The 27,074-nt window shown below is 50.7% G+C and overlaps 8 protein-coding genes across 8 annotated transcripts; 3 read left to right on the top strand and 5 right to left on the bottom strand.

Annotated features, from left to right (window-relative positions):
- Positions 1-453: 453 nt before the first annotated feature.
- Positions 454-1,697, bottom strand: JN550_011574 (uncharacterized protein; the record flags this gene model as incomplete). Its single annotated transcript, XM_049309954.1, has 2 exons — positions 454-1,576; positions 1,642-1,697. The coding sequence occupies 2 exons, from the start codon at positions 1,695-1,697 to the stop codon at positions 454-456; spliced, it is 1,179 nt and encodes a 392-aa protein (XP_049166436.1).
- A 998-nt stretch (positions 1,698-2,695) lies between these two features.
- On the bottom strand, positions 2,696-5,294 carry JN550_011573 (uncharacterized protein; the record flags this gene model as incomplete). The annotated part of the gene is made up of 4 exons (XM_049309953.1): positions 2,696-2,922; positions 2,978-3,223; positions 3,280-3,629; positions 3,688-5,294. The coding sequence occupies 4 exons, from the start codon at positions 5,292-5,294 to the stop codon at positions 2,696-2,698; spliced, it is 2,430 nt and encodes an 809-aa protein (XP_049166435.1).
- Positions 5,295-7,581: 2,287 nt separating this feature from the next.
- Positions 7,582-8,023, bottom strand: JN550_011572 (uncharacterized protein; the record flags this gene model as incomplete). The annotated part of the gene is made up of 2 exons (XM_049309952.1): positions 7,582-7,737; positions 7,796-8,023. The coding sequence occupies 2 exons, from the start codon at positions 8,021-8,023 to the stop codon at positions 7,582-7,584; spliced, it is 384 nt and encodes a 127-aa protein (XP_049166434.1).
- Positions 8,024-10,918: 2,895 nt separating this feature from the next.
- On the bottom strand, positions 10,919-12,244 carry JN550_011571 (uncharacterized protein; the record flags this gene model as incomplete). The annotated part of the gene is made up of 1 exon (XM_049309951.1): positions 10,919-12,244. The coding sequence occupies one exon, from the start codon at positions 12,242-12,244 to the stop codon at positions 10,919-10,921; it is 1,326 nt and encodes a 441-aa protein (XP_049166433.1).
- Positions 12,245-17,107: 4,863 nt separating this feature from the next.
- JN550_011570 (uncharacterized protein) lies at positions 17,108-17,449 on the top strand (the record flags this gene model as incomplete). The annotated part of the gene is made up of 2 exons (XM_049309950.1): positions 17,108-17,273; positions 17,343-17,449. 2 exons carry the CDS (start codon positions 17,108-17,110, stop codon positions 17,447-17,449), a joined length of 273 nt encoding a protein of 90 aa, XP_049166432.1.
- Positions 17,450-17,721: 272 nt separating this feature from the next.
- JN550_011569 (uncharacterized protein) lies at positions 17,722-19,267 on the bottom strand (the record flags this gene model as incomplete). Its single annotated transcript, XM_049309948.1, has 2 exons — positions 17,722-18,212; positions 18,283-19,267. 2 exons carry the CDS (start codon positions 19,265-19,267, stop codon positions 17,722-17,724), a joined length of 1,476 nt encoding a protein of 491 aa, XP_049166431.1.
- Positions 19,268-21,217: 1,950 nt separating this feature from the next.
- JN550_011568 (uncharacterized protein) lies at positions 21,218-22,783 on the top strand (the record flags this gene model as incomplete). The annotated part of the gene is made up of 1 exon (XM_049309947.1): positions 21,218-22,783. One exon carries the CDS (start codon positions 21,218-21,220, stop codon positions 22,781-22,783), a length of 1,566 nt encoding a protein of 521 aa, XP_049166430.1.
- A 1,115-nt stretch (positions 22,784-23,898) lies between these two features.
- Positions 23,899-25,509, top strand: JN550_011567 (uncharacterized protein; the record flags this gene model as incomplete). Its single annotated transcript, XM_049309946.1, has 1 exon — positions 23,899-25,509. The coding sequence occupies one exon, from the start codon at positions 23,899-23,901 to the stop codon at positions 25,507-25,509; it is 1,611 nt and encodes a 536-aa protein (XP_049166429.1).
- Between the last annotated feature and the right edge of the window lie 1,565 nt (positions 25,510-27,074).

Genomic DNA, 27,074 nt, shown 5'->3' with positions numbered 1-27,074 from the left:
GCGGCGCATGTGTGACCGAGCTGGTGTTACGAGATATTATATCCAGGAGACATTTGGAGGGTATATCCTGACTGGGAGTGGCGAATATCCGGTGTATACTGAGGTTCGGCTGCCCCACCAAGGCCATACAAGCCAAAGATGCGTGATGTGGCCACGGCAGGATATCGCAACTTTGATCGCTGAGACAGACAGGTAGGTAGATCTGAACACAGTCTGGAAAGAAGAGACCTTCATTTCGATATGTGGAGGTAACATCCATAATCATTGAGGACTCCATCATCTATCAGCAAGTAGCCTACATGTACTTTTGGGGGCCGGGAAATCGCGACTCCATCCTCCTTTATTCGCAAGACCATAACTAGACATCGTGAAAGGCCCCACGGGCGAACGCGTCAATCATCATCAAAATGCAGTACGCACTCATGAGCATCATGGTTCCAAAGCGGCCTCATCCTATTTCTTGTCCTCGAAGTAGAACTTGCCCAGTCCTACTCCTCCCTTGGTGTTCTCCAGCGTCGGCGAAGCACCGCCGAGACGGCCCTCCCCGCCGTCCAACCTCTCGTGAAGGATGCGCTCGGCCGCCTCTCTCGGCGTAGACCCCACAGACCCCGGGCCAGGCTGCTGCTGCTGCTGCTGCTGTTGCACCGGGACCGGGCCGGACGTGGTGGTGTCGACGAACATGTCGTCGTCGGCCGTGCCAACGTGGCCGCCCCCGTCGACGGATACACCGTCCATCATGCGCGCGTCGCGCCGCTCCGTCTGGGCCGAGGCGCTTACGGGCGCCTCGCCGCTATCCCTCAGCTGCTGCGAGCGCAGCACGGCGGCCTCGCTCAGGCCCGAGCTGCTGCGCTCCAGGCCCCAGGCGCCGGTGGCGCCCACCGTGCCCGGGAGCGGGCGGCGGTGGTATATGGGGCCGCTGACGGTGCTGTTGGCGCCCTCGCCGAAGCCGACCAGGCTTGCGGTGCCGTCGTCGCTCATGCGGTCCTCGAAGCCGCCGACGGAGCGGCTCGTCATGTCCTCGTCCAGGGCGTCGACCACGCCCGAGGTGGAGCCGACGTCCATGGTGCGGTAGTCGGTGTCCATGCTCATGGTGTCCTCGTCGACCTCGGTGGGGTCATCGCCCAGGTCGCCGCCCTCGGTCGTGGTGCGCCCGCCAAAGCTGCCCGTCGCCGAGGCGGTGCCCACGGTGCTCATCTTGGTGCCGGCGGCCGTGGGCTGCCCGTGGGAGTCAAAGTAGGCGGGCGCATTGGGCAGGGCGCTGATCTGCTGCTGGGTCTGGGCCGAGGGGAATCCGGTCGAGGTCGGGGTGGTCTGGGGCGAGTTGGAAGAGTGGCCGGGCTGGGGTGGCTGCTGCTGCTGCCCGGACGGGGCGCGCAGGGTCGAGACCCGCTCGAGCCCGGCCAGGCGCGAGATGCGGTCGGCGCGCTCGGCCTCGAGGCTGTTGGTCGAGGCATTGTGCTGGTGGCCCCGTTGGCCGCCGAAGCCCGGGATGGCATGGGCGTGGCCGCGGTGGCCGTCTTTGATGGCGGTGGTGGACAGGGCGGAAAGGGAGGTGGTTGTGCTCGTCGGGGTCCCACTTGGATAACGCAGGTTAGTAGCTGACGGAGGGGGCCAGGATGCTAACAAAACCAGAGAACCTACGGCATCTCGCTAGGAGTGTCGGGATTCGACGGCGGCTGGGGCAGGTTGATAATCATGGGAGCTGTCTGTTGCGACATGGTGGTGGTGGTGGTGGTGGTGGTGATCAGCCTAACAGCTGATGGTCTGTGACTTGGGTATAGTTGCTACGTTCACTGTAGGTGACGGTTCGCTGCGCCGAGCTGGATGCTAAGAAGGTCGCTCGCTGGGACTAGAATCCTCCGCTGATGGTTCCTGGATGCTGGTCGCCTTGATCGTATCTGTTCGCTGTCGATGGGTCTATCGCTGGATGGGTTGGTGGTGCATCCAGAAGTAGAGTTCAGCTCTCGAAGGAATGACGTCGCAACAAGATGGATGGATCACAAGGGTTCACAACTCGGGTCCCAGGAAGCTTGGACGCCCTTTTTTTTCGGGCGGCGGGGCACCCCTGTAGATACTTGCCCAGTAGAACATCTTGCTTTCCGATCGAAGAGTCTATCGCCATTCGGAGCGGAAAGCCGGCCAATGGCAAGGAGATATCTAGAAATGAAAGAGAGAGAGAAACCCCAGCTGGTTGGTCCAAGATGGCATCGTGCCCCTTGACTCCGGGCCGTCTCATTGTCTGGGTTGGGTAGTGACCACTTGCCATCGTGAGCCCTTGAGCCCTTGAGCCCCGCGAAACGTGAAACAATGGACCGTCGAGTGGGCTGCTGGGCGGGCCATTTTAGTGGGTTGGTGCCATGACGTCGCCTAGCTGATCGCGGGGTGCAGACAAGAAAGAGACCCCTGAAATTGGAGATGAACGCCAAGACTTTCTCGAGAATCTGATCACGATGCACCTGGTAGCAAACCAGTCACATGATTTCCACCATACCAATATCCGTCTGTCTCCCAATGCTTTATCGACTTCCCAGTATTCCAATAGATCTCTGCGCGACCAGATGCTACTTGGTTCTCACCTTTACAAAGAAAATTTAGGTGCGAGCACTCAATGCCGCTCGCTGTTGTACAGTGGTGAGGCTGTGAGTACCTAGTTGTCTCCTCTCCCATTGAGCTCACGGCTGTCTGGCGATGCATATTAAACATATAACATCCCTGATTTGGGGGCTTGCACGTCGTGTATTTCTCCCCCGAGACTGAGGTGCATGACGGACTCGCTGTCTTCGACCTGTATCATGGCAGAGAGTTCATGGGGTAATGGCATAGCTCCCCATCGTAGCTTGCCTCGCGCCAACTCCTTAAGATGATCCTTATCACCGAGACCCTCCATGGGAAGCAGTGGTGCTGTTGACTCGTTTTGCGCGGCTATGTTACACTATCAGCAAGAAATTTACCTTTGAGAATATAGAGGGAAGCTGACCGGTGTTACGCGACCTGAGAGGGGGATGGCACGCGGCTGACAAGACGAGACTGTTTGTCCCTCCAACCACCATGTCGTTCTTCAGTTTCCGATACCTAAAAAAGAAAGGGGACACGATGAAAACAACGCCCACGCAGGATAACACAACTGTGCTTAACCCGGAAAAGCCGATCCCTACAGTAGTGCCCTTGGGGAGGCCAAAGCTATCTGCCACTTCGTTGAAATTTGATAAACTAGGCGTTCGATCTATTTACATTGTCAATGAGACGTGTTGCTCTCTGAATGCAAAGAGAGCTACTTACGCCGTTCAATAAATAGAAGAAACAGAGAGTTGGAGAGAAGCCAATGAAGAAGCGTGCTGATGGCTATGAGTGGGATGCTGTACTTATATGGCAGTTGAAGGCGGTAGGTTGATACTTGCATGCCGGATGGATATGATACTCGCAGGGGGGTATATCCACCACCATAGGAATTCCATTCTTGCTCAACCTTGAGTTGTGTGTGCAGTGTGTTGATTGTGAGATAGATAAATGAGAGAATGACTTGAGGTGTGTTGACGACAATGAGTATGGCAAGGTAGCTCGTAGACCCATACAGCAAATAGCCGAACGTGGTAGTCTCCGTATTTTCAGACGGCCCAAACTCCCCTAACCTACACGAGATCAGTCTTATTTCGAATTCTCACACTGCTGTGCAGCGAAACTGCTTACCCTGACATGCTGCTGAAGATAAGAGCCACAATCACCATGACCAGAGCTAAGAAGCTAGGGTAGTATACTTGAACCCAAATACCCCGCCCAACTGCTGAGTGCAAGCCTTGGGTCTTAGTAAGCCACCTTCCCGGCCGATGTACAAATGTAAGCGCCGGATCTTGGGTAGTGGAATACGCCTTGCGCGGTTTGCACTCAAGGTTCTGGGCGTCTGAAAAGCCTAAAGATCCAAGACCCTCGGTGACAGGGTCCGGACCCGTAATGAAAGATTCAATGGCGTCTCCGGGTGTCACGAGGGCGACTTCCGTCAACTTGCTCAAGATGAAAATGCATGTGGCCACTTTTATTAGAACGCATAGTATGACAATTAACAACAGCGTATTGGAAACCCTTACTTGACATGTGGTTGGTTCGGCCAGACAATACTTAATCTGCAGAGTTCTTGCGCCTGTACGAGCAATGTAGCCTTGGGAAGTTTCTTCAGCCGTAGTTATCCCTTCCAGACCATCATCTTCGAAAGAGACTGAGTTGGGATCTGGGTAAACAGAACTATAGAGTGGATAGGAGGTGTGCAGTCCGAAGAGTCGCCCACACGAATGGTAATAACTGCTTGTAGATGTCCAGTACTGGGAAGCGAGGGGGGTGTCGACGGTGCATTGCGTCCAGTACCATAGGGAGTTGACGCCATTTGGCGGCATCCTTGAGTTCCACGTATTACTTAATTTGCTCTCAGGGGTAAAGTCAAAGACTTGGCTCCGAATCCACCCTTGATTTGAGGTAGTCCCAGAGTCCACGACCATGACAAGGTCCCGGTATTGGGTGTGTACTTTGGAAGGCCTGAACTCCGCCATGCAAGCTGCTACATTCAAATGCACCCACTCCAGGCTCTTTTCAGCAACACTTGAGACATTTCTCGGTAGCTCACTTCCTTGATCGATTAGGTATCCCTGGTCGAATATATTGCGGTCTCCAAACCCCTGGATTCTATAAATTGTTTGGTTTGAAGTTATTTCTCCATCGTGCCAAAGCTGCTGTGCTGGTGACGATGTCCCGCTTCCCGCTAGACTAGCTCCAGGTAGCCAGTACGTTTTGTTCTCGATGCCGTTGGCAACAAATTGTTCAGTCGCTATAGCAAGATTCCAGCGTTGACTTTGGTAAGCGGTCTTATATACAGCGCTGTTGAAGAAGAGATGTAGGGGAATGCTACTCATAAGGAGCATGACCCAACAAATCTGCTTCATCCGCGACAGAGCAGGTAGATTTCTCGTCGATTGAAGCCCTATATCTAGGGATCGTAGATACTGATGAGCGCGATCAACTTCGCCACGGGACGGAGATGTAACAATTTGCATAAAGAAGTTGGAAGAGGCCAAAACACCCGTAGACACAATGTTAAGGGCTACGTGCAGCGTGGTGCTTACTGTTGCCGCCTGGCTGCAGGAACCTTGATAAATTCGTGATGTACCAAGGTCTGCGGAAGATTCCTTCCCTTTGAGGGAGACAATGAGGCATATCAGGAGGACCAGTCCACATGTCGAAGCAAGAATGACGTTGACTGCACCAGTGCGACGCCAGCCCCTTTGGGACAGAACGCCTAATGTCTTCATGATGTAAATAAGGGTTATCAGTAATTGATGAGCTCTAGCAAAGGCGAGGAGTGTGGCGGGAGTAATCATAACCTTGGAGAAAGTTGCGAGGCAGAAAGATCCAGCGAAGACGGCAGGATGAGTCGACGTAGCCTTACGATTACGCCAAATTGGCAGCATAATGCGTGCGTGGCTACACAACATTGTCCCTCAAGAGTCAAGTGTCCGATTCCCCACTCACCGTTCCTAATACCATCTTCGAACCCCGGCTTTCCCTATATGGGACCAGGTCTGGTAATCTGAAAAGTACCAGTAACATGAAAACGAAGTCCACATACAATTGCGCCCATCTGAGTTTTAGCTATATTATGTAGCTCCCTTTTGCCGCTTACACTTTGTTTAACCAACCATGATATGGTATCTCTGTTTTATTTCGAACTGTACGGCAAGTAAATCATGAATATGCTCAGTCTTCGGCACGTTCAAGGGGTAGTTCTCTACAGAGATGCCGTGGATGGGGGCTGAGCAGAAGCTGAGATTAGACCTAGCGAATCGGGCGCCTGGTTGACCGAAACGCTAGATGATGCCAAACCCGTAAATAGATTTTCTCGGGTCCAGACGAAGGTGGTCCTTAAACCCCAAAATATACCCCGATGCCGAGCCTGGATCGACTGCTGCGCCACACACAATTTAGATTGCCATCAATTACTCAGGGTATCAGATCAGGCTGTGTGTGACATGGAAGATACTTCTTCTCGAAGAAAGCAAACATAGAAGCCATTACTCTTATCCTCTTCAAAGCATGCTCTTACAATAGGGATTTCACCGAGATTCTACCATTGATCCATTGTTTTCGACCGGCAGTGCAAGTCACAACCGCATGGAAGCCTTTAACCTTACACAATGATTTTGCGTACGAAACTGCTCTGGGTTACCTTGGTGGCGAGGTTGTCTCCTCGCACAGTACACGCAAGGTTTGAGTCACAGACAATATCGAACGAACCGCCACAAAATCTGGGAATCAGTTCACTTAGAAGGCGACCTCATGTCATCAGAGAAACGTCTCGACAATGCCAGCCAGAGCTGGTAGAGGACATATCACCTCAACTGTTCTTCGCTGTAAGATGGAGACGGGGAGGATTTCGACAGACCAGAAAACTCCTGCGAATTTTTCGTCTGGCCAGTGCAGTACTGCCACTAGTTTGGATTTTAGTGTGGGACAAAAGATCGAGTTACGGCAACGTACCCCTTGGTAAAGAATACTGCGTTTCACTGGTAGGCTCAAACGTTCAGTTGGATGAAGCATGGTCAACTGATTGGTGCAGGTTATCGGAATGTCCCTGCTGCTGACGTGGGATATGTTTCGAACCCTACAAGCTCTCTATGAGCGTCCCCCTGGAATTCATCTCGAGGTTTTCTTAATAATTGAGACTGGTATCGGAGTCGTGTGTTTGGTAGATGTGGCCTACTGCGTCGCTGCTGGGTTCATTCGGTGGGGGCTATTGTGGAAATTGCCACTTGTGTGCGTATTTTAAACACAAGGTTGAGGGCAAGGCACTAAGTGATACACAGTATGGCCACATTCTGCCTTGTCGGACTACATATTTGTCGATATCCCAGCCGGCTACGCGAGCGTCAACGTTTCTTCAATCTCAAACCACGCCTAGCTTTTACCGCATCCGGCATACCAGTAGCAGTGTATCAGTCACAGAACGCAGACTGGCCTGTCGAACCGCAGAGGCTGTCATTAGACTCACTGCAAGAGATTTCCAATCCCGCGGATCACGATGAAGACTGATCCTACAGTAGTACGTTGCGGTTTACTAGAAGCAACCACTGATAAGACGAAGGTGAGGGGAACATAATTACGATGACTTTCGTTTCGATCGCTTTCTAGTCTTGCAATAACATACGTACTCCTGGAGCGGGTCGTCCTTGAACCGAAATTGTGGCAAATTCAAACCCTCGGCGTCGGGTTGATTGACTTGGCTTATCGAATGGGTCAAAGCAAGTCATTTTACCTGTGTCTTCCTTCTTGTCCGAATATTTATCAGCTTAAGAGGTAATAAACGACCGGCCTTGGCATGTTCAGGAGAATCAAGGTCTCAGGTAATCAAACGACGGAGCCCTCTTACTTTGAAGCAACCTTACCGGGCCTCACTGTCCAAGATGAGATGCTCGTAGAAAGAGTTTCCAAGACGTCTTAAGAACGTTGTCAAACTATGTATTCAAGGATAATTATTACGTGAAGATTTGGTCATAATATGAGCTCATAGCCCATTGATCGTTGCATGCCCAGGTGCACATCTCAAAATACCCCAGGACTGAAATCGATTACCTGATGCTTCTCCAAAATGTTGTCTATACGCTTGACAAACTCGAGGTGAGCTGGGTCTTTTTCCAAATAGAACTTTCGAGCCTGATCGTTCTCGAACTCGCTGATGAAAGCGTGGGTGAATCCGTTCTGTGGAAGCTTTAGTGTTGACTCTCTCTACCAGGTTTCATCATAAGGGTGCACTTACTGCCGCATCTTCAGGGCTGTTGTTGCTTCCTCCAATAGACGTCCTCACATATTCTTGCTGTGTCTCTGGGTGCTTACAATTCGTCTTCAATGCCAGCATCCGATCGCATGCCTGCTCAGTGTTAACAAGCTTCCAAATCCAGGCTAGCTCAGAGCCACAGACCGCATTGACCTCTTCCACCGGCACTAACGACTTGAATTTGAACAGAACAATGTGGTATATAGTCATCTTGAAAGACGGCAGTGCAAGTTTTGGACTATGAAGGACCCGATGTTGAACTTGAGCTTGGGTACTGCGCGCGGGGCTTGGTTCAATGCGACGTAGGGGAAGTTGACATAAGCTTTCGCCACTTACTTGACAGCAAACCTACCCGACCCCACCAAGGCAGGGGCAATCCTATTGGTCTATCCACCGACCGAGAAAATGTAGACTGGCTGTGGCCATGGTGGTCTTTATGGCGTCTCTATTGCTACGGTTTTGAAACGTACGACGAGCTGTGATGGTCGTGGAACGGAAAGCGCAAGGTTTTTCGCTTGACTAATTTGGGTGCGACGCGGATTTTCGTGTGGCAGAAACGACCCAAGACTTCGCCACAAACGGGCTGGTCTTATTTTGTATATCAATACACCCAGATTACACCATAAGACGTGGGCACATAGTGACATAAGTTCGAATATCGGGAAAGGCTAATTTCTCAAACCGGGTGGATGAATAACATTATTGGCTTCTTTGCTTCCAACGTATTGGCAACCTCGTCGCGCTGCCAAATATATATGAAAAGTTCCTGCATATGGAGCTTAAGCGTATGAAAACGCCATGGGTAAGGTCAAGCCAACCCATCCTGCTGGAGGTGGGACGAACCAGTGACGGTATGAGTATTGGCGGTCAGGAAAGGGGCTTCAAGTCTGTTGTTTATCCGAGTTGTGGTATTCCTCATGGTACTAGAAACTTCATAGCCCCGCAAACTTAAGGCCTCTATCATTTCCCATACCTTCGACAGCGGGTTAGAAAGATGGCCTCGAAGATTGGAGTATCACTTACACTGTTTCAGGTGGGGGCACATAGGCAGGAGGCACGTACGCCGGAGGAGTCATAGATGGTTGTGGTAGCGCAATTTCCTCATCTTCCGTGGACTTCGATTTGATTAGCCTGCTCTTGATCAGAAGCCCAAAGACTGTGATCAAGAAGGCCGCTACTGCCAACACAATGACGATCTTGATGGCGACGCTAATCAAGCCCATTGAGAGGAACGGGCGATCTTTGATCAGAGAAAGAACTGTGCGCTCGGATTTTGTAGACTATTGGGATCTTTCAGATAATTGTTCGTTGGCATTGCGAAATCCATCTGTTCAGGGTGGTTGGGTTGTGTCTAGATATATACAACAAGAAATAAGACAGTCCAATGATTCGGACTGAGGCATCGCACGTCTACCCATCTAAATGTCGTGAATTAGACTTTGGACACTTGCCCCTGCAGCGGTTGTAAACGAACAGCAATTGGTTGTATTCATGCCTACGCGCTCTTATTGTACGCAGAAACAAGAACCAACTGTGATGATTGGATTTTAGCCCTGGGAGCTAGAGAAGGTTACGTTGAAAGTGTGACCTGAGGGTATCAGACCCACAGATATCTATCAGTTCATCCCTACCCTTGGCATCAGTCTGCAGCGTTAATAGAAGTGATGAGAGGCATATAGTGTTGGACTTACCTTGCAGCCGCGAAGAACTCACTATTAACGATGCCTTACAAAGGATACAAAACACCGTGGTTCATGATCAGGATGCTAGCTCCACTGGAGAGGCAATGTTACCTCAATGAAGCCGGATTCAATGGCGACCCGTTGATGGGAATGAGAAGAACGGGGAGTAAAGGACAGGCTCTCGCGAGGCAAACCACGGCTTACGGCAATTGACTGCGTTCCATATCCCACTAGCGCCTGTATGAGCACAGCCCTTACGCGGCCAGAGCTAACGGCAACGGCAATGTCGGCACAGATTCAGGACATAGACTCGGGAAATCGGCAAACACATGCCATCGCGCAATCCAGCTATTTGATCATAACATGTGCCGTCAGCGCTTATCTTACTGATCAATGCGAACGGTACAACCTTTCAGCGCATACATCTCAATCTGATGAAAAGCTTGGGCTCCAAGCCCATTCTATTGGTGCTGAGGAGGCTAGAGGGAAGCTCCGGTATTCCCGCTTTACTAGGTTTTCACATTTGCCTCAAAAAGGCATTTGCAATAGCCAATTTCTTCTCGAGTTCCTGTACTGAGTTTTCTGGATCAGGTACCGTCAATATTTGGCTGGAGTTCACGCTTGGTATCATTGTAAGTGGGAAGGTTGGACCTGCAGGTACATGCTAAGCTTTTTAAGCGAAGCATAAGCTTTTTCTTCTCTTTGCTTCACAACTAGCCCTGATGCCTGGTTTGAGAGCAACCCCACTTTTGAAGACAAACGCTAACCTATATCTATCTCTAAACACCAACAAAGCCCGAAGCATCTGATGATATGTGGTCTGCCTTCCTTGTCTGACGGATAGATTGATGTTACGGTAGATCCTTGAACAGGAATCAGACATAAGTGCTGAAGCGCACATACCGAACTAGGACGCCCCATGGATGGCATCATCACCCCAGTAGCAGCGCATGCTGCCGTGCGACACAACTCGTTTTTTGCTAATCCCAACTATCTCCATCCCCCGGCTGCGTCAACTGCCAGTTTCCCCCGGGTTTGCCGTCATTCCATATAAAACACATTTGTATAGGAGGTGGAGAGATATTCTCAGCAAAATCGCCAGTGCGGCACAACGGCCACTGCTAGCTAAAATTGGGCCGGAGCCCTGGAGGGCTGTTGGCCATTGTACTACTAGGCCAAGCCACTTAGCGCCCGTCGCCTCTGATTCGCCAGGCTTCAATGTGGTTACTACCGTTTCGCTTATTCACACCATGTCTTCAGACCTAGCAAGGCATGCCTAGAACCTAAAGCAGTCACACGTACCATTCCTGATGCCATTTCAGATGGCTTGATACAACAAGTGTGGATTGATGTGTCGTCTTTCATATTGGCGGAGCATATTTCTTCTATTACCAGTCTAAAGTTGAGTTAGTCCGCGGCTATACTACATCTTCCAGGGCCCTATTGAGGAACATCCTTCTACCGTAGGTATTCCGCCACTTGATTGCATCCATGATATTGCTGATGGTGTGCTTGGCCCAAAAGCAGCGATAGCTCCGGCAGCGAGGGTGCCAGGATGTGAACCCTCATCATTACTATCATAGATCTGGAACCAGAGCCCGTGGTGCCTGAGTGCTTCGTATGAGCCTCCATCCATATAACAGTTCATCTGCTCGTATAGCCATTGATAGCTGTTCGGGTCGTTGAGGTCAGGTTGTACCTCAGGGTGGTTGCTACCTCCCATGATATCGGATTGTCCAATAATATCGAGACCACCGCGGTCGAAATACTGTGTGTTGTACGTGAAAGCCTGGCGAGCTTTAAGTCGCATTTTGTTCTGTTGATTTTCAATGCCCGGCCCATAGCCGAATATGAATTTGTGTTCGCCAGTATCTTCGCGACGCCCCATGTAGGAAAAGTGAAAGTCTTGACCATTGCGGTCCATAGCAAACACCGGGTGAGCTTCGGTTTTGTCGTGACGCTTTTCTGGCGATCCAGGGTGGTTTCCATCCCACACTCCGACATGCCTGACCTCCATGCCAAGCTTCGTTGATATGGCACGCTCGACACGACCAACCGAATCGTCTCGCTTAGCGGGTAGATCAGCCATATTAGGGAAAAAGGGACCATTTGGAAGACGATGGATAGGGTAGTTCTCAAGGGGAATATCAGCCACTTGCCCGACGACATTTACCCCAGTGTTTGTTAACGTTGAGATATACTCCCATGTGTCATCTCCCGCAATGACGAGGGGGGCGCCGGTACCCAGTGCTGCCACTATGCATTTAGCTCCGGGAGCAGCGTCACCCCCTTCGTGGTAATCACCGCAACCATCCTTCAGGCCCCAGAAACCGAAGCCGGTCGCAAAAACACCCAGCCACTCCAAGCCGAGTCTGACTCTTCGGGGGAGTCTTCGAGCAACCTTTTTTTCCGATATGTGGTCATTGGAATCTGTGACTCGGTCAGTGACCGTAATGAGGTTATTATGACGGTCATAGTTACCCAAATTTGTTGCTCTCAATTCCACCGGCTTAGACACAACCCCTGTCTGAGATGCCGGAAGAATGGAATATTTTGCCCGAGCCCCATGCTTCATAAAATGAGATTCTTGTGTTTGTCCAACCGCAGAGCCCAGGCTCCGAACCACAGTCTCCTTCAGATTTCCTTCGGGGTCCTGGCTAAAAGTAGAGGACCGCTTATCGGACGATGAGAGGCAATTAAAAGAGGGCACAAGTGCAAACGTGCTAACAAGCACAAACAGTGGTCTCATATTGAAGTTTTATGGCTGAAAGAAGCGAATATGTAGAGGAGGTTAGAGAACGAATTCTTGAAGAAATCCGCGAGGACATAGATGTGGACTATTGTGAGATGCTGCTTACAATCTCGGGAACACTGGCAACGGCCTTGTTGATGGTTCTTATATTACTTGAATTTGACGTCCTCTCGACCCTTTCATCCAGGTTGCGCCGAGGATCAAATGTTGCTGGGCCCATGAAGCTCAACACTCTTCAGCTCCAACACTGATGCTCGGCTGTGTGCCATGATGAAAGATGGGTCTTCCAACCACACTCTACCTCGAATTTTCTAAGTTTAGCAAGCAAGAAAATGATCTGATATACTCAGCCAACACGATCCTCCCAGTAGTACTTTTTGAAAAAGCATGGCAATGTATACTAGCCAAGAGATTGCGCCTATCTAACTGCATATAGATATTGACTTGATCAACGGCCGCTGGGGGCAGGGGTCTAGGACTTTTGGGGACTGGGCACTTGACGTGCCAAGCTTATACGCCAGAGTGAGGAGGGCCAAGCACGCCTTCTGACTGGACTGGGCCACCTCACCACAGTTGTCCTATGCAGCGTAGCGCAGCCTCATGCGCCAAGGCACTGAAATTAGGCGTGCACAGCCACAGATAGGTAGTCCAGCGCTGGCGCCTATAATTGGTTAGCAAGCCCCCGCCCCCAAGTCTGGGCAAAGTAAAAGTGCAATCAAATCCACAGTGTGCTTCGGCTGTTGTGCAGCCTTCTACTACTTCTCATTTACACCTCATCACACAAATCAACAGAAAAGACAGACAGAATCGAAACAGCAAACTCTAGAAACCGACAGCCATGGCCAATCCAGAAGTCAAGCATGGCAAAAGCGATCGCGGTGAATTTAACAAGATGCATCCCCGATTGTATGTGGCCTTTTCTAATTTAGTTGAATTGTAGGGACAATTGCTCCGACGTCAGCTCTAGATCGCGCGCGCGTGCGTTGGAAGGATATAAGAGCTATCATGATCGCGGTTGTTCCGCTATGTTATAACATCTGGTGTGCAATCGAGGCATTCATCCATTACGAGGGCTGGGACCAAACAAAGACGTATGACAAATTGGTCATGATTTGGGGGGTTGTTGCGGTGTTCATACTGGTGTTGCTGCGGCGGCTGGTTGCTGAAACCTTACGATACGTATACTACGGCCAATGATGTAACACCACACCTATAATTCGGGTATTCAATACAAGTGAAGGCGTAGAATATAGTTATGGAAAATGATTGCAAAAGTGACATTCATGGAAGAAGTGCCTGCAAACCGGTCCAAGGCCTTGACTTCACCATTCGGGCCCTTGATTGGTCATGCCGATGTAGCTAGGAACAAGCATGCTGAGTGGTTACCTAGGCCACAGTGGTGATGCTCCAGTGTCCAGGAAGTTCGGGCTTCCATTGGTTCAATCGACATCTGTAAACGCCAATGGCAAAACAAGTGAGAGACTTTGTTGGCATTGTGGCTGAAGCAGTCAGATCATGCACCAGGAGTCTCTGAATGGTGTATGATCTGAGCATGTATACTCAGCACCAATGATCAAGAAATTCTGATTGGCTACCAGGCATTTGCAAAGCTAACGACTACAGAATAGCGGAGATGCTGCCAAGTGTGGCTGAGCCAGGGTAATGGTATGGTGTGATGCCAAGAAGATATGCAGAAGGAACTCTCATTCACTCAGGTCTTTATTATCAGATAATTATCGAATCAGCCTTGGCTTTTGGTACTTGGCAGAACTACTTTACTCTTAAAAATAGAAGCTTCCGCCAGGTTCCCATATTCAGCGAAGCAGCCAAGGACTTAGGATGAAGAAGAAAAAGCTATAGAATCTATATTTGTTCACAATATGTTTGAACTCCGCAGGGCGTTGTTTACAGACCGCGGCGGGCGGCATTCCAGGTCGGAGGTCTTTCTGGCACACGCTTGGTGACACGCAACAGACATCCATGCCACCTGCATCGCCCCTCAAGAACCTAAAAATGCCAAATGCCTTCGACGACCGGAAAGACTGGACCATCTTGCAGAATAAAAGTGCAAATACATATAAATAAATACAGAGAGCATGCTTTTGCTTGACTTCTTCGATTTGTCCAACCTGGTGAACACAACCCGACATACTCTATCCTCTGTATAACCGGCCCATTACTACTATTCCATCCAAGGAACCTGCACTATGAAAGCTCAATCAGCTTTGATCAACGCTCTCCTCAGCATTCCCGTACTCAAAGCTGCTGCTTATCCAACCATGTCGGACAATTCCCTTGGAGAACGTCAAGACATGGGTTGGAGTAAATACGTCAAGACTGGCTCGGAATCATGCACAGTATACATAGCATCAAGCGACGGCAGCACACGAAACAAATACAGGATCGCCACACTTTACGACTCGCAGTGCAATGCCCTTCAGATTCATGAGACGAGCCTCGATAATCCGAAAATCGTTCTCAAGGGCAATCTTCCCCTCTACGTGGACCTCTTCGTCGACTCCTTCTATCGACCAAGAGGCCACCTAGCATACTCCGACAAAACTTATGATCTTGGCGGCATGGCTTGCAATAAATATCCAGGAACCGATGGCGTGGGTTGCAGAATGGCGTTTCCATGTCGGCTATAGCGGGGGCGGGGCTCGAGAGAAAGGTTGGAACTTGAAAGACGCTTGATCACAACCTGGTAATGGCCCTGGGATCTTTTCTATTATCAATCAAAATCATCTTACATCAGTCGTGCTTTATAAAATGCCTTTCCAGTCAAGTTACCTTGACTTTGAAGAAGAATTTGTTTAGTATCTACTCGTACAATTGACAATTTGCTCAAATTGGGTATGTAAAATAGTACCGCTATGTGACAACAAATGCAAATGACTTTGTTCATACGGGGCAAATGTTGGGAACAGTACCTGATTATATGCAATCGAATTAGGGTGCCGCTCTACATGTGGCTCAAAATGAAACCAAAATCTTATTATGTACTGTACTACGATTCACTCGAATCATGGCTTTTTGGCTCAAAATGGGGAATTGTAAGTCTTGCAAGTAACAGCAAGTGGTGTGGTATAAGGTATGATCCCCAAATGTCAAAAGATGTACTGCCGGTATGGCGGGCGAAGCTGGGCTTCTCTGCCTCGGCCGAGCACTCGAGATTCAGCTCACACTTTTCAATCGTTATCAAGCACCCGTGTTTTTGAACGACGCCATAGGCTACAAGTGTTTATTAAGCCTGAATACTTGATATTGTTAATAGGTTCAATGCTGGGGATTTCTTTAGTGCTGGATCCCACGCGACGTCCTGCGGCTATCATATATGATCTCAGGTCATATTTGCTTCGTATTTATTCATTCAGGCCGTTGCTTTGACGGACTCGATGTTATGACCACGCAGGCGGTAATGCTAGCGTCTTTAATGCATCCTAGTCACCCATTCACCGGGATATCCGAACATAATAGAACGAGGTGCGCTACTTGTCACCAAGTGGCAGGTGAGTTATGGGCAGATGAGAGACGTACAGGAGGTGATCGAAAATCCCAAGTTCTCAACGCCATGGCGTGCTACACGATGAAAGAGCAGTACTTATGTAGCTCGTCCCATCTTCTCATGCATGGAAGGTCTGATGTGCCCAATGACGATGGGAACTGTCAGAAAGTCAAGGGAAAGAAAGTATGCTAGAGGAGCACGCAACTCGATCCTTTATCCACACGAAGGATTGAGGGCGACCGATGCTAGACTTGTGCATTGCTTGTTCATAACAGCGTTCGGTTTGGCAGGCCTCAGTCATAATAGGGGTCATTCCATCAGGTTGTTGAGAAGGCCCGGACTTAGGGCCATTCGCTTCCCGCCCGTGATGTGTACTACATACTTAATTAGAGGGATCTGGTGACTATTACTAGGATATTCGAATCGACACCCGTACTATGTCCAGCAACAAGTGCCGCGTACAGTATTCAAGTGCAGCGTTCAGACATCAGTGACAGTTGAGGCAAGGTGCTCAGACACTACTTCGTCAGCGCCCCGCCGAGACAACACGGACTAGCCGTGCAGGTGGTTCGGCTCGAGCTGGCTGCCACGCCCACTGGCATTCTGACGCTGTTGCGCCTGGGTCGACCCTTTTCCATGTGGCGCGTAGGGGAAAGGGTCGAGTTGGAGCACGTCCTTGCACTTCGAGGATACCAGCCAGGTCTGCATTCCCGCTGCTATGCATTCTTGCTGCAATTCGCGTTCGCCTCGTTTCTTCAAAGCCAGAAATTGTACTCATGGCAAAGAAGAAAAAAAAATCATGGCCTCGCATTCATACAATCGCATTAATCAACGCGACAAAGAACTTGAATGTTGATGGTCTGTTGTTGACGATCGTTCTCGGCTCAAGCCGCCGGAGCATTTGCCCCGCAGTCCCCACACTTTGCCGTTCGCAGCCCTTGACGTCATGCCGCTGTCAACCAACCGCCGACCGCGATGCAGCCACAGCGATCGTCACGTCGTGTCATCGTGATGCTTTCCGCTTGCCTTGCAGGGCTGGCTGGCCGGGCTGGCTCGCGAAACCAAGTTTTCCCTTTGTCGAGCTCGCGGGCTTGCATCCTCAGCCTAACAGAGAAGGCAGCCGGTGGAACAATAGTGGTTCTGACGTAGCTTCAGCCTCAGGCTGATGTCCTTTGTGTTTGCGATCAGAGCTGCCTTTGGTGAATAAAAAGCCACAGTCTCCCATCTGCCCGCCGACTGTTTCCTCCAGTGAAGCTATTTTACGCCTCCTTGCTACAGCCTAACCAATACCACACGTACTTTGAACATCTCGAGGTTCCTACCACAACTACAAGACAGCAATCCAAGCAGCCAAGATGGGTATTACATCAGGAGTCGGTCACTTCTTCCAGTCGATCATCGAGGTGATCCAGGGAATATTCGCCGCCATCTTCAACGCGTTCGCGTTGGTACTACACACGATCGCCGACGCTGGCAAGGGCGTTGTGCACTTTGTCGAGGGAACGCTTGGGTTCGCGATCCGTAAGTCTGGTGTTGCAATCCACCCTTCCGCAGCCCGAGGACCGTTGGCTAACCACCCCTTTTTCTCAGACAACTTCTTTATTCTCGGCACGATCGCTGCTGGCATTCTCGGCTACCTGTACTACCAGCAACGCCAGGGCAGCACCACTGCTAGCAGGACCCTCAAGAACAAATAAACTGAAGGACAGGAAGATTGGGGGAACTAGGAAGTGAAAGAGCCAGTGTATGACTTGCAGTTGGAAACATGATACCCTTGGAGTGAGGCGTCTCTATACAGCAGCCATGGATCGGGCTGCTCCTGGGGGTTATGAAATAATGTAGCATAGTTAAGATCAATCGGACAACAGAACACACCCTATAACTTGGGTGTTGAGCACGCACATGTTTCTATGCTCCTCTTTGAATGCATATACACCGGAATCTGAGCGGGAACGATCTCTATGGCATGTCATCGGTCTCCAAGATCCGGGCTCGAGCTGGAAAACAAATTGTCGGGATCCAGCCGTTTCTTGACTTCCCTCATCCTTTTGACCCCTCCTTCTCCTAGGTACATCTTCCCATCCCCTTGCTCTTGTGGGTTGAAATTGCAGTATTTCCACTCTGTGGCCAACCCTGCTGACTGGATCTCCTCATAAACCTCAGTAGGCCAAGTTGTCATCTTCTTCTTCATTTCATCGTCGTCCCAGGAGCACTGCACGGATAGGCCCACAAGTAGATGTGGATTTCGGTTGCCAAACGCCGCCGATACGTCTCTTCTCGCACCCGCGCCGTGACAATTGTGCAATACGACCGCCGAGATCGTGTTGGGCATTGGGTGCCTCGCGAAGATGGCCCCGAGCTCGGCGGAGAAGGAGGGTACGACGCAGGATTTGTTGTGATTCACCATTCGATTATCCGTGCTGTGAGTCTCAATTGAGTAGAGGAACTGGAATGGGGTCGCTTCAGAGTTCAGTCAGCTTCAGATATCGATAGAGATCACGAGAGTGCAATGCCATTTAGTACGACTTACTTTCACTCCAGTGGTCTTCCTTGTCTCTGACTGTATCATAAACCACTGTTCCGCATTCGAGTATTCTTCTGTGGTAGTCCTTAGCCTTCTCCAGATCGCTCCCATCCTCCTCCAATTGCCACCAGAAGAAATGATTGATAATACCCCCATTATCCAAAGGGTGGATGAGAAACACCTCGCCCGAAAACTTCTCGGGGAAATCGTCTTGGTATAGCTTCTGCATATTTCCAAAGACCTTCTCCGCCTCAGCGTAAGGAAACCAGATATATTTAGCCAGGGCCTTCGGTCTGGGGTATACCTTGATAGTGAGTTCGCTAACGACTCCAATCACGCCCGCGCCGCCTCCCCTGAGTGCCCACAACGCGTCATCCGCACCGTGGCCTTCCTGCGCCTCCAAGACATCACCAGAAGCGGTGACAACTCGACCAGCAATTATCTGATCAACCCCGAGACCCCTTGTACCACACTCGAGCCCGTAACCCCCGCCGCAAGCCCATGAGGCGTAGCCGATTTCGTGACCCCATCCACAGGGCGTATCCAGAGCGTTCTTGTCTAGGAACTTCAGCAGGTTACCTGAGTTCACCCCGCCTCCGATACGGATTGACTGGCGATCCATAGACAGGATCATGGAGTCCATCGAACGCATATCAATGACGACGCCGCCATCAACACGGGATCGCTCCGAAACATCATTGCCTCCGCTCCGAATGGCAATGGGGATGTTTGCTTGAGTGCACACGACGACCACCGCAGAGATCTCAACTTCGCTCATAGGTCTGGCTATCGCAAGGGGTGTCATATCCGTGGTCTCCCATTTTGTCCTGCTAAGCGCGGTGAACTTCTCATGAGACCGCGCATAGATATGGATGCCCGGCTGGCTGTCGATGATCGGGAGAAGGGCAGGTGCTTCAGCTTCCAATGATCCACGGTCGCTCCCCAGCGGCGGAGCATCGTGAAAACTATCCCCGGCTTTAAGTGCTGACATGTTTCGCGCTATGATTGGGAAAAGATGGCCTCTTCGTGACTGAGATCAACTGACCATACACATGCTGCAATGAGGAAAGGGTCAAACTAAGGCTATATACTTGGCCATATCGACTGACTACCTGATAGACAGGATTGTTGACATGCTTGTTCGTCTCGCATCATGAACTTTCGGCTACAAGCACATAGTGCACTCCGCCGCCTTGTCCGGCGGTCACCAACCTAGCGCTCGATCCCCTGCGTCACAATCCATTACCAGTCCGGACAGGTGGTGAAACGTCCATGGTTAGGCATGGATGGCTAGTCTGCGTGCTACAGTGCAATTGGTAGATGACTGGCCGGTGAGAGATCTAAATATGCGGCCCTCGTCTATGCACCGGCTCCGGGGCGGTGTCCTACTGGCGAAGGTGGGGTTTAAGATGGGGACCGGTTACCGACTATTGGGATCCGGATTGTGCTCCACATCTCCAGTGGTCAGCATTCGGGGCAAGAAGATTCCCCGTGAGTTACCGGTCTCGAAGACATGAGTGTGTACTTGGACGCTGTCAGTGCCGTGTATCGAACCCGCGTTGGTGTACGATCTGAAGCCCCTCTCTAGGCCGCCTCCAATAGTCAGAACTTGCAAGGGTAGAGGTCAGTTTCTCTAAGCCGAGAGAGACTATTGGGACAGATGGCACTGTGGCGATACACTTTCATCTTTCTGCAAAATCAGGCCGAAGAGCCGGATGGAGCCCGGCGGGAAGGGATGAGAGTGGGCTGTTACTGTCCCAGAAGACACGGATTTCATCCCCAGCCGGTGAACGGGAGTGGCGCTTCTGCTGATCTCACGCTGAAAGATTCAATCGAGGCCCTTGACTTTCGCCGCGGAAAAAGCAAGATCGACAATCAAGTGCTACAACGCCAATGGACTCCTAGTGAGCTTTATAGCAGTAGACCGATCGTATGGCTCATATGCCTTTCCGACATAATGCAGTAGTTCAACAATGTTACCTTAGGATCTAGTAGTCATACACTGAGGGTTCGGTCTGAAATGGGCATTGGTCATCTTTTACAGCCCATGTCAGATTTGACTTCTATTACAACTTCGTATGTCGCCGTTGCTCTCGACTTGGGTGTGAAAACTCCATGCAGGTACAGGAACTGACGCGACCTGGCCGGCATTCTCAGCTAAGGCGACACTTGCCCAGTAGCACAGGGTGCACAGGTTCGTGGCTGTTGATAGATACTCTCCTTAGTCTGCACGTGGTCTGTTGAGTTTGCGTCTCTCGTGCTCGGGGGTTCGCATGGCGTGGCATGGGTGGTGATGCAGCTTCGCTGTGGCGGCATGTTGACCATGGTTTTGCCAGGGACTAAAGAGCGCCTGCAAATTTTACTTATGTCAATAATCCTATTTGACTGTGGCAATTAATCAATCAAAGACATCTGAGGCCTCTCAAGTGCGACAAATTGTCTCTTAACCCCTAATCGCAAAATTACCAGTTCTACCATTTCGTGAAAAAGCAAACATAACGGACAAAACAAGCCACGTCCTGTGGGCGACAAGCAAAATGTGCACGAAACCCCACCAGTGAACGGTGTCGCCTTGGGTCCTCGAAGTTCTAGTACCAATATTCCTACCTCACCTCGCAAGGAAATCCTCTTTCCCGACCATAGCCGGCATAGCTACAGCCAAATTGTGTTTTTGCCCCTGCCGCGGTGGCGTTGACTCTCTTGTGTCTTTGGCAGCTTAGATATAAAATAGTATCATATCAGTGGCGCACGAAGATCAGCGAAAGGACCATCATGACCCCCGTATACTCCATGAAGCGGGCACGTGGGGTTCTTCCATACGCGTTAAAGGGGCATACATATATGTGCAGCGGGCTGATCGACAGCTAGTTTACACCATCCTGGTAGCTCACGTTTCCGTTTTCCGTCGTTCCGCACTGCTCACCAAAGCCCGGATCCCGACATGCCCAACCTCGATCCTCTCACACCCAAGCTGCTCGAGCCTCACAATGAGAAAGAACCCGAGGTCGAATACTACCAAATCCCCCATGAATCCATTGACGACATCGAGGAAGCCGTTCCCAAGAACGATGCTGGCCAAGCCCCATCTTGGGCCCAGCCGAATGGCGGCCGCTCCCATCGGCTCTGGGTCCTTGCTCCCTGGTTTCTGGCAGCAATGTGCGGCAAAGCAACACGGAAACAGAGCAAGGTGACCTCGACAACATATATGAACGGCATCCGAGGCCTAGCATGTATTATCGTCTACTCATTTCACGTCGTGTCGTACTACTATCAAGCCTTCGCCAACCCCTGGGGCGCGGCTCCTGCAGAACTGAACTACGGCATAAGCCAGCTGCCATTCGTGCGCATTGTGCTGGCTGGAAAGGCTATGGTGTGCCTGTTCTTCGTACTGTCAGGTTTCGTACTGGCCTACTCTCCCCTCCGCACGATATCGGCCAGGTTGTCAAACAGTTCGTCCAACACCAGATCGTCTGACGACCTCATTGGGAAGCTGTGCTCGTCCATGGTCCGCCGTGGTATCCGCCTGTTCATGCCTTTGATCGTATTGGCCTCTATCACCTGCATCGTTACGTGGTATTATCCGATCTTTCCCCCGGGTACATGGCGAGATAATAACCAGACCTTTTGGGGCCACATAATGGGTTATGTATCCCTTACATTACCCGTTATGGATCCTTACTTGTGGTCCGTGTACGCGCCGACCTCCTTTAACCACTGTTGGACCTTAGGTGTGGAGTACCGCGGATCGATGATCATCTTCATGCTATGCGTCGCCGTGGCCGACCTGGGCAAGCGTTGCCGCAAGCTTGTCATCGCCGTCTCTGCCCTCTGGGCACTTCATTTCGGCCACTGGGAGGTCTTCTGCTTTATGGCTGGTATGTTCCTGGCCGAGCTGCGCTTCAACCCCCTATCCGAGGACTTCGCATTCTTAACGTCGAATCGTCGCTCGTGGCAGCCGGCACCGATTGGGGACCTGGGCCTAAAATCCTCGGGGCGCGACCACCGCCACCAATTGTTCAAAACGGCCTTTTTCTCTGGCCTGCTTGTCTTTGCGATATTTGTCATGGGCTGGCCGCAGGGCGGGCACCAGGGAGTCGAGCCGTATAACACTCTAGTAGGGCTGGTCCCGATCTTATACCAAGGCAACAACGATGCCACCGTGTGCTTCTGGGGCAGTGTGGGAGGATTCTTGCTGCTAGTAGCGTGCGAGAACTTACCGTGGGTGCAGTGGTTGTTATCGACACCACCTATGATCTACCTTGGCGACATCAGCTTTTCCTTTTATCTGCTACACTGGTTGATATACCTGGCCCCTGGCGTCGAAATCTTGAAGTTATTTGGCGACTTCGGCTGGTCTACTGATGCGAGCTTTTACACTATGTATGTAATTGTCTTTGCTATGATCGTCGTCGTTGCGGACTACTACTGGCGGTTGGTGGATGAGCCCAGTGTAGCTCTGGGCAGGATACTCTTCAACAAGGTTAAGGCTCAGAAAAATGAAGAGTAGGATATGTCTTGTTCTTTCGGCTTCATCTACCTATAAATAGGTAGCTATCAAATTCATTTGTGTCACTACGCTCCATTTTGTGGTACCATGGTACTGAATGACACTGGTTCTACGATAGTCCATGGCCTCGTCAGTACCTTTTCGCTATTGGCAGAGGAAGCCTCCCAGCCTACGCAGTCAAGTGCCAAATGTTAGGCTTCCTTTTACCTGACTTCATTCGTGTGGTGACAACTATTATATCAGACAGTGGGAAATGTCAAGTTGATACTGGGGTCTTTACACCCAGTTGGTGGTCCGCCGGGGATGTGGGATTTCGTGAGTTCGTCCACTCAATGTGTACTTCAACATGGCGGAGGCATGCTCTGGCCATTGAACCCGCATGAAACTGCGGCACCGAGACATGTTCTATTCAAACTGTTATGCACGCACTGGAGAAGGGACAAGAAGTTGTAAGAATCTGTCAGCCACATACGCACTTCGGGGTACAGGACGAGGTTCTAGTTGGGCTATGATGCTATGGCGAATTGGGGATAAAGATGCGGGGCGTGCGGGGCTGATGGTCTGAGGAGACTGCCCATTCGGTCAATTAGGTACTCCAATGCAGGCTAGAGATGCATCAACGGCCCAGTCACACAATGATTCATCGTGAATCAAAAACGATAAACACTAGGCAAATGGCCGTTCAATCCCGTTGGTCAGAAACTCAGCCCAGGTAATACAGGATCACGTTAATATGTCAAACGGGTGCAGTTACTTCGAGGAACCACACCGAGGTTGCCACTTCCGCAGAAGGCTGCGCGAGAGAATCAGGCCACCCCCGTTCGCCCCTAGGGCTGACGGTGTAACGGATCAGATCGACACAACATGATGAATCCAAAGCCTTGTATCGATTTGTATGGATGTACAAAGCATGCGAGGTAAATAATTGTCGGTTTTAAAAAGACACGACCGGTACGCTGCGAATTACTATCGCTTTTCCCCCGTACTTTTCTCGTGCAGGCGCTTATTGTTCAGAATTGCTGCCATTCGCATCAACGCCGTGATTGTGTGACCGCCGGCTTTGTAACTACATTTTGGGATTCATCATAAGAATTTCACTGGAAGTTATTGTCAACATGCTGTGGAATTCTCTTGGCGGCTGGAACCCCTCAGGCTGGGCAGACCAGTGGCTTCTTCAATCCTCAATGGGTTCTGCTGATAGGTGCAGCCCAGCGGGTATAACTCTCCCCGATATCACTGGGGTGAGCGTACTGTCGATTGAAGCCTTGGATGAGCGCAATTATACATACGTTCCGGGGCCCTTCGCAGCCGGCCTGGCGGATTCTAACCCGATTCCTGATCTCAACTTCTGCAATGTCACCGTCACGTACACACACCCCGGCTGGCACGACACTATTAACGTCAACATCCTGCTCCCCACAAACGATTGGAACGGTAGATTCGCGGGATTTGGCGGGGGTGCCTTCACGACTGGGGGAGGAATGCTTGCGGAGTTCTTGATGATGCCGATCATGGCCACAGGATTCGCTACTGCTACCACAGACGGTGGGCATACGACAGACGTTCTTGGCCCGGAACTCTACGAACCTTCATGGGCTCTGACCAGCCCTGGCAACGTCAACTGGCCACTGCTCATGGACTTTGCCTCCGTTGCACTGCACGATACAGCAACTATTGGCAAGGCGGTCGCAGAAGCGTTCTACGGCACCGCGCCAATGTACTCATACTTCCATGGCGGTTCAACGGGTGGCAGGCAAGGTCACATGCTTGCACAGAGATATCCACAGGACTACGACGGCATCATCGCGCTATTTCCTGCCATTAATTGGGTCAGGTTCTTCTTCGCCAACTACTGGCCAATATTCGTCATGGATCAAATGCGGACCTATCCGCAACCATGCGAGCTCGATGCTATCACAGCTGCAGCTGTGTCAGCTTGCGATAAGCTGGACGGACTAGAAGACGGGATCATCTCTAGAGAAGATCTCTGTGATTTTGATCCTCACATGGTCGTTGGCACGAAGATTCACTGCAATAGTGTTGAGGCTACAGTGTCTTCCGCGGCTGCAGATGTCATTCAGAAGACATGGGATGGACCTAGAAGTTCCACAGGCGAATTCCAATGGTACGGGTTCGGCAAGGGGACTAACTTGACGCAGCCAATCACCGGCCCAATTCAGGTTCGATGCAACGAAGACAGCTCTTGCACAGCCGAGTTAAATGATGTATGGGTTCGATACTGGGTCAAGAAGGACCCCTCATTCGACATGAGGAAGATCACCCATCAAGAATGGGATGAGCTTGTACACACTTCCATCAACGAGTATGACTCCATTATCGGAACCTCTGACCCGAACTTGTCTGCTTTCAAGAAAAGGGGCGGCAAGATGGTCAACTGGCACGGTACCGTGGATGCTGCTATCCCCTTGAATGGGAGCACTCACTATTACGACCATGTTTTGAGCCGCGACCCAGAGGTTGCGGACTACTACCGGCTTTTCGTGGCTCCTGGCTCCGGCCATTGCTTCAACTGCGGGCCGGCTCCGCCACCCACATTGGATTACATTGTTGATTGGGTGGAGAAGGGTGCAGCTCCTGACACACTACAGGCCTCGGGGCAGAACGGACTTGGTGTACATGTTGAAAGAGATCTCTGCATGTACCCTAAGGTTCAGCACTACTTAGGCGGAGATCAGACAGTGGCATCGTCTTTCATCTGCGTTTAGAGGCTCAATGATGTCGTCACACAAGTTTCTTCCTGCATCTCGCATATCAAATACAGCGCTCACCAAAACGTGATCAAACTCTGATAATCGGTATGCGATAATCGAATATGCCTGTAGAAAGATAGATATATCGAGTGGGTTAGACGGCAGCTAACAGGTGACCATGAATTTTATGCCAGCGGCTAGTTATCGTGCATCAGTTGCGCATCTCAGACAACGCGTCTTCATACTTTGGCGCATAAAAGTTCACCGTGTTGCTTAATCCGATGATTCGTCCTAATCCACAGAGACAACGCCCGCGCCCGCAGACAATATGTTTCGTGCCATGTTATATCAGGTTTTCCAGGTGATGAAACCTATCTAACTGGTGCCTCATAGCCTTACCGGTACAGGCTACTGAAGCTATGAGGCCGCGAATGTCATCTCACTTTCTTGTACTGATGCCCAGGTGATCCCATAAAGGTCCCATTAGTCCTTGATTCATGACCAACTCATCTAAATGGATTAGTTCCTTGAGATTGGGAACATATGAGCAGCACAAGATTGTACCCAAAGCCAGGCGGAGTGTCGATATCGTAAGATATGACAGTCCTGTGTGCAGCACACATTATATTAGCCACCTCGTGAGGGCAGATCTGGTCATTAGGACAGGTATAAAGTGGAGACAAACGACATAAGGCAAGAGTACAAGTTGGCTGCATTCCGCGTGGCACCCAAGCCTCAGAGAATCGCCTAAAGCCATACCAGTCAAGGTGAAAACTGGATCCATACAATATCCATGTCAACAAAGATCGGGTCACGGCGAGATGTAACCACACTGACTTACTAGTACTATTGCTTCGATATTGGGCTAGATATGTCACGAACGGATTTCTAGCTCTCTGAAAATCTTGTCCAGCTTGGCTACCTGGGGTGCTGCAGCCGAAAGGCCTGATGTCAAGTTCTAGACCAACATTTGACAAGCCGTAGATGTGTTGCTCCACGCAAATAATGCATCCGTGCGACCTTTGTTCATGTTATAAAGCGCTCGGGTTATTCAGTGCAGGTTCTCGAATTTGAATTGCAATAAAGCCTTAGGCTCAAATTGGTCGATCGCTCCCAGTTCGCAAGCATCTACCCCTCCAAAAGCATTGATTGAAATTATAATTATCCACAGCTCGAGCGTGAATAGCTTCACAGAGCTCGTGTGTGTGCACAGACATCAGCTGCTCCATCTTGCATCCTTAATGCTAGCACTGGAGCGGGCTTACGAAATGATTTGAATTTATCGAGCTACGCCAATATCAATGCACTCGGCAGTCGGCCCTCTTTAGCGCGTTCTTGTATCGTTTGCGCCCAAGCCGTCGAGCAGCTGAAGATTCATAGCCTTGGCTAGAGACGATGAGAATGGTCTAAGGATCTTCTCCCGGGCTAACAAGAGCATTGGACGGCAGGCTCACGGGTTGGAACGAGCAATTCGGGGCCCCTGAAATGCGTGTCGGCGACGCCGCCACCAGGTTCCACGAGAATCCAGGGAAAAGGAGTGCAAGAATCGCCTTGGCAGGCAAAGCGCATGGGCCAGCCCG

This window comes from Neoarthrinium moseri, assembly GCF_022829205.1.
Source record: "Neoarthrinium moseri strain CBS 164.80 chromosome Unknown scaffold70_Wmoseri_CBS_16480, whole genome shotgun sequence".
Taxonomy (NCBI): domain Eukaryota; kingdom Fungi; phylum Ascomycota; class Sordariomycetes; order Amphisphaeriales; family Apiosporaceae; genus Neoarthrinium; species Neoarthrinium moseri.
This window is presented reverse-complemented; position numbering and strand designations above follow the sequence as displayed.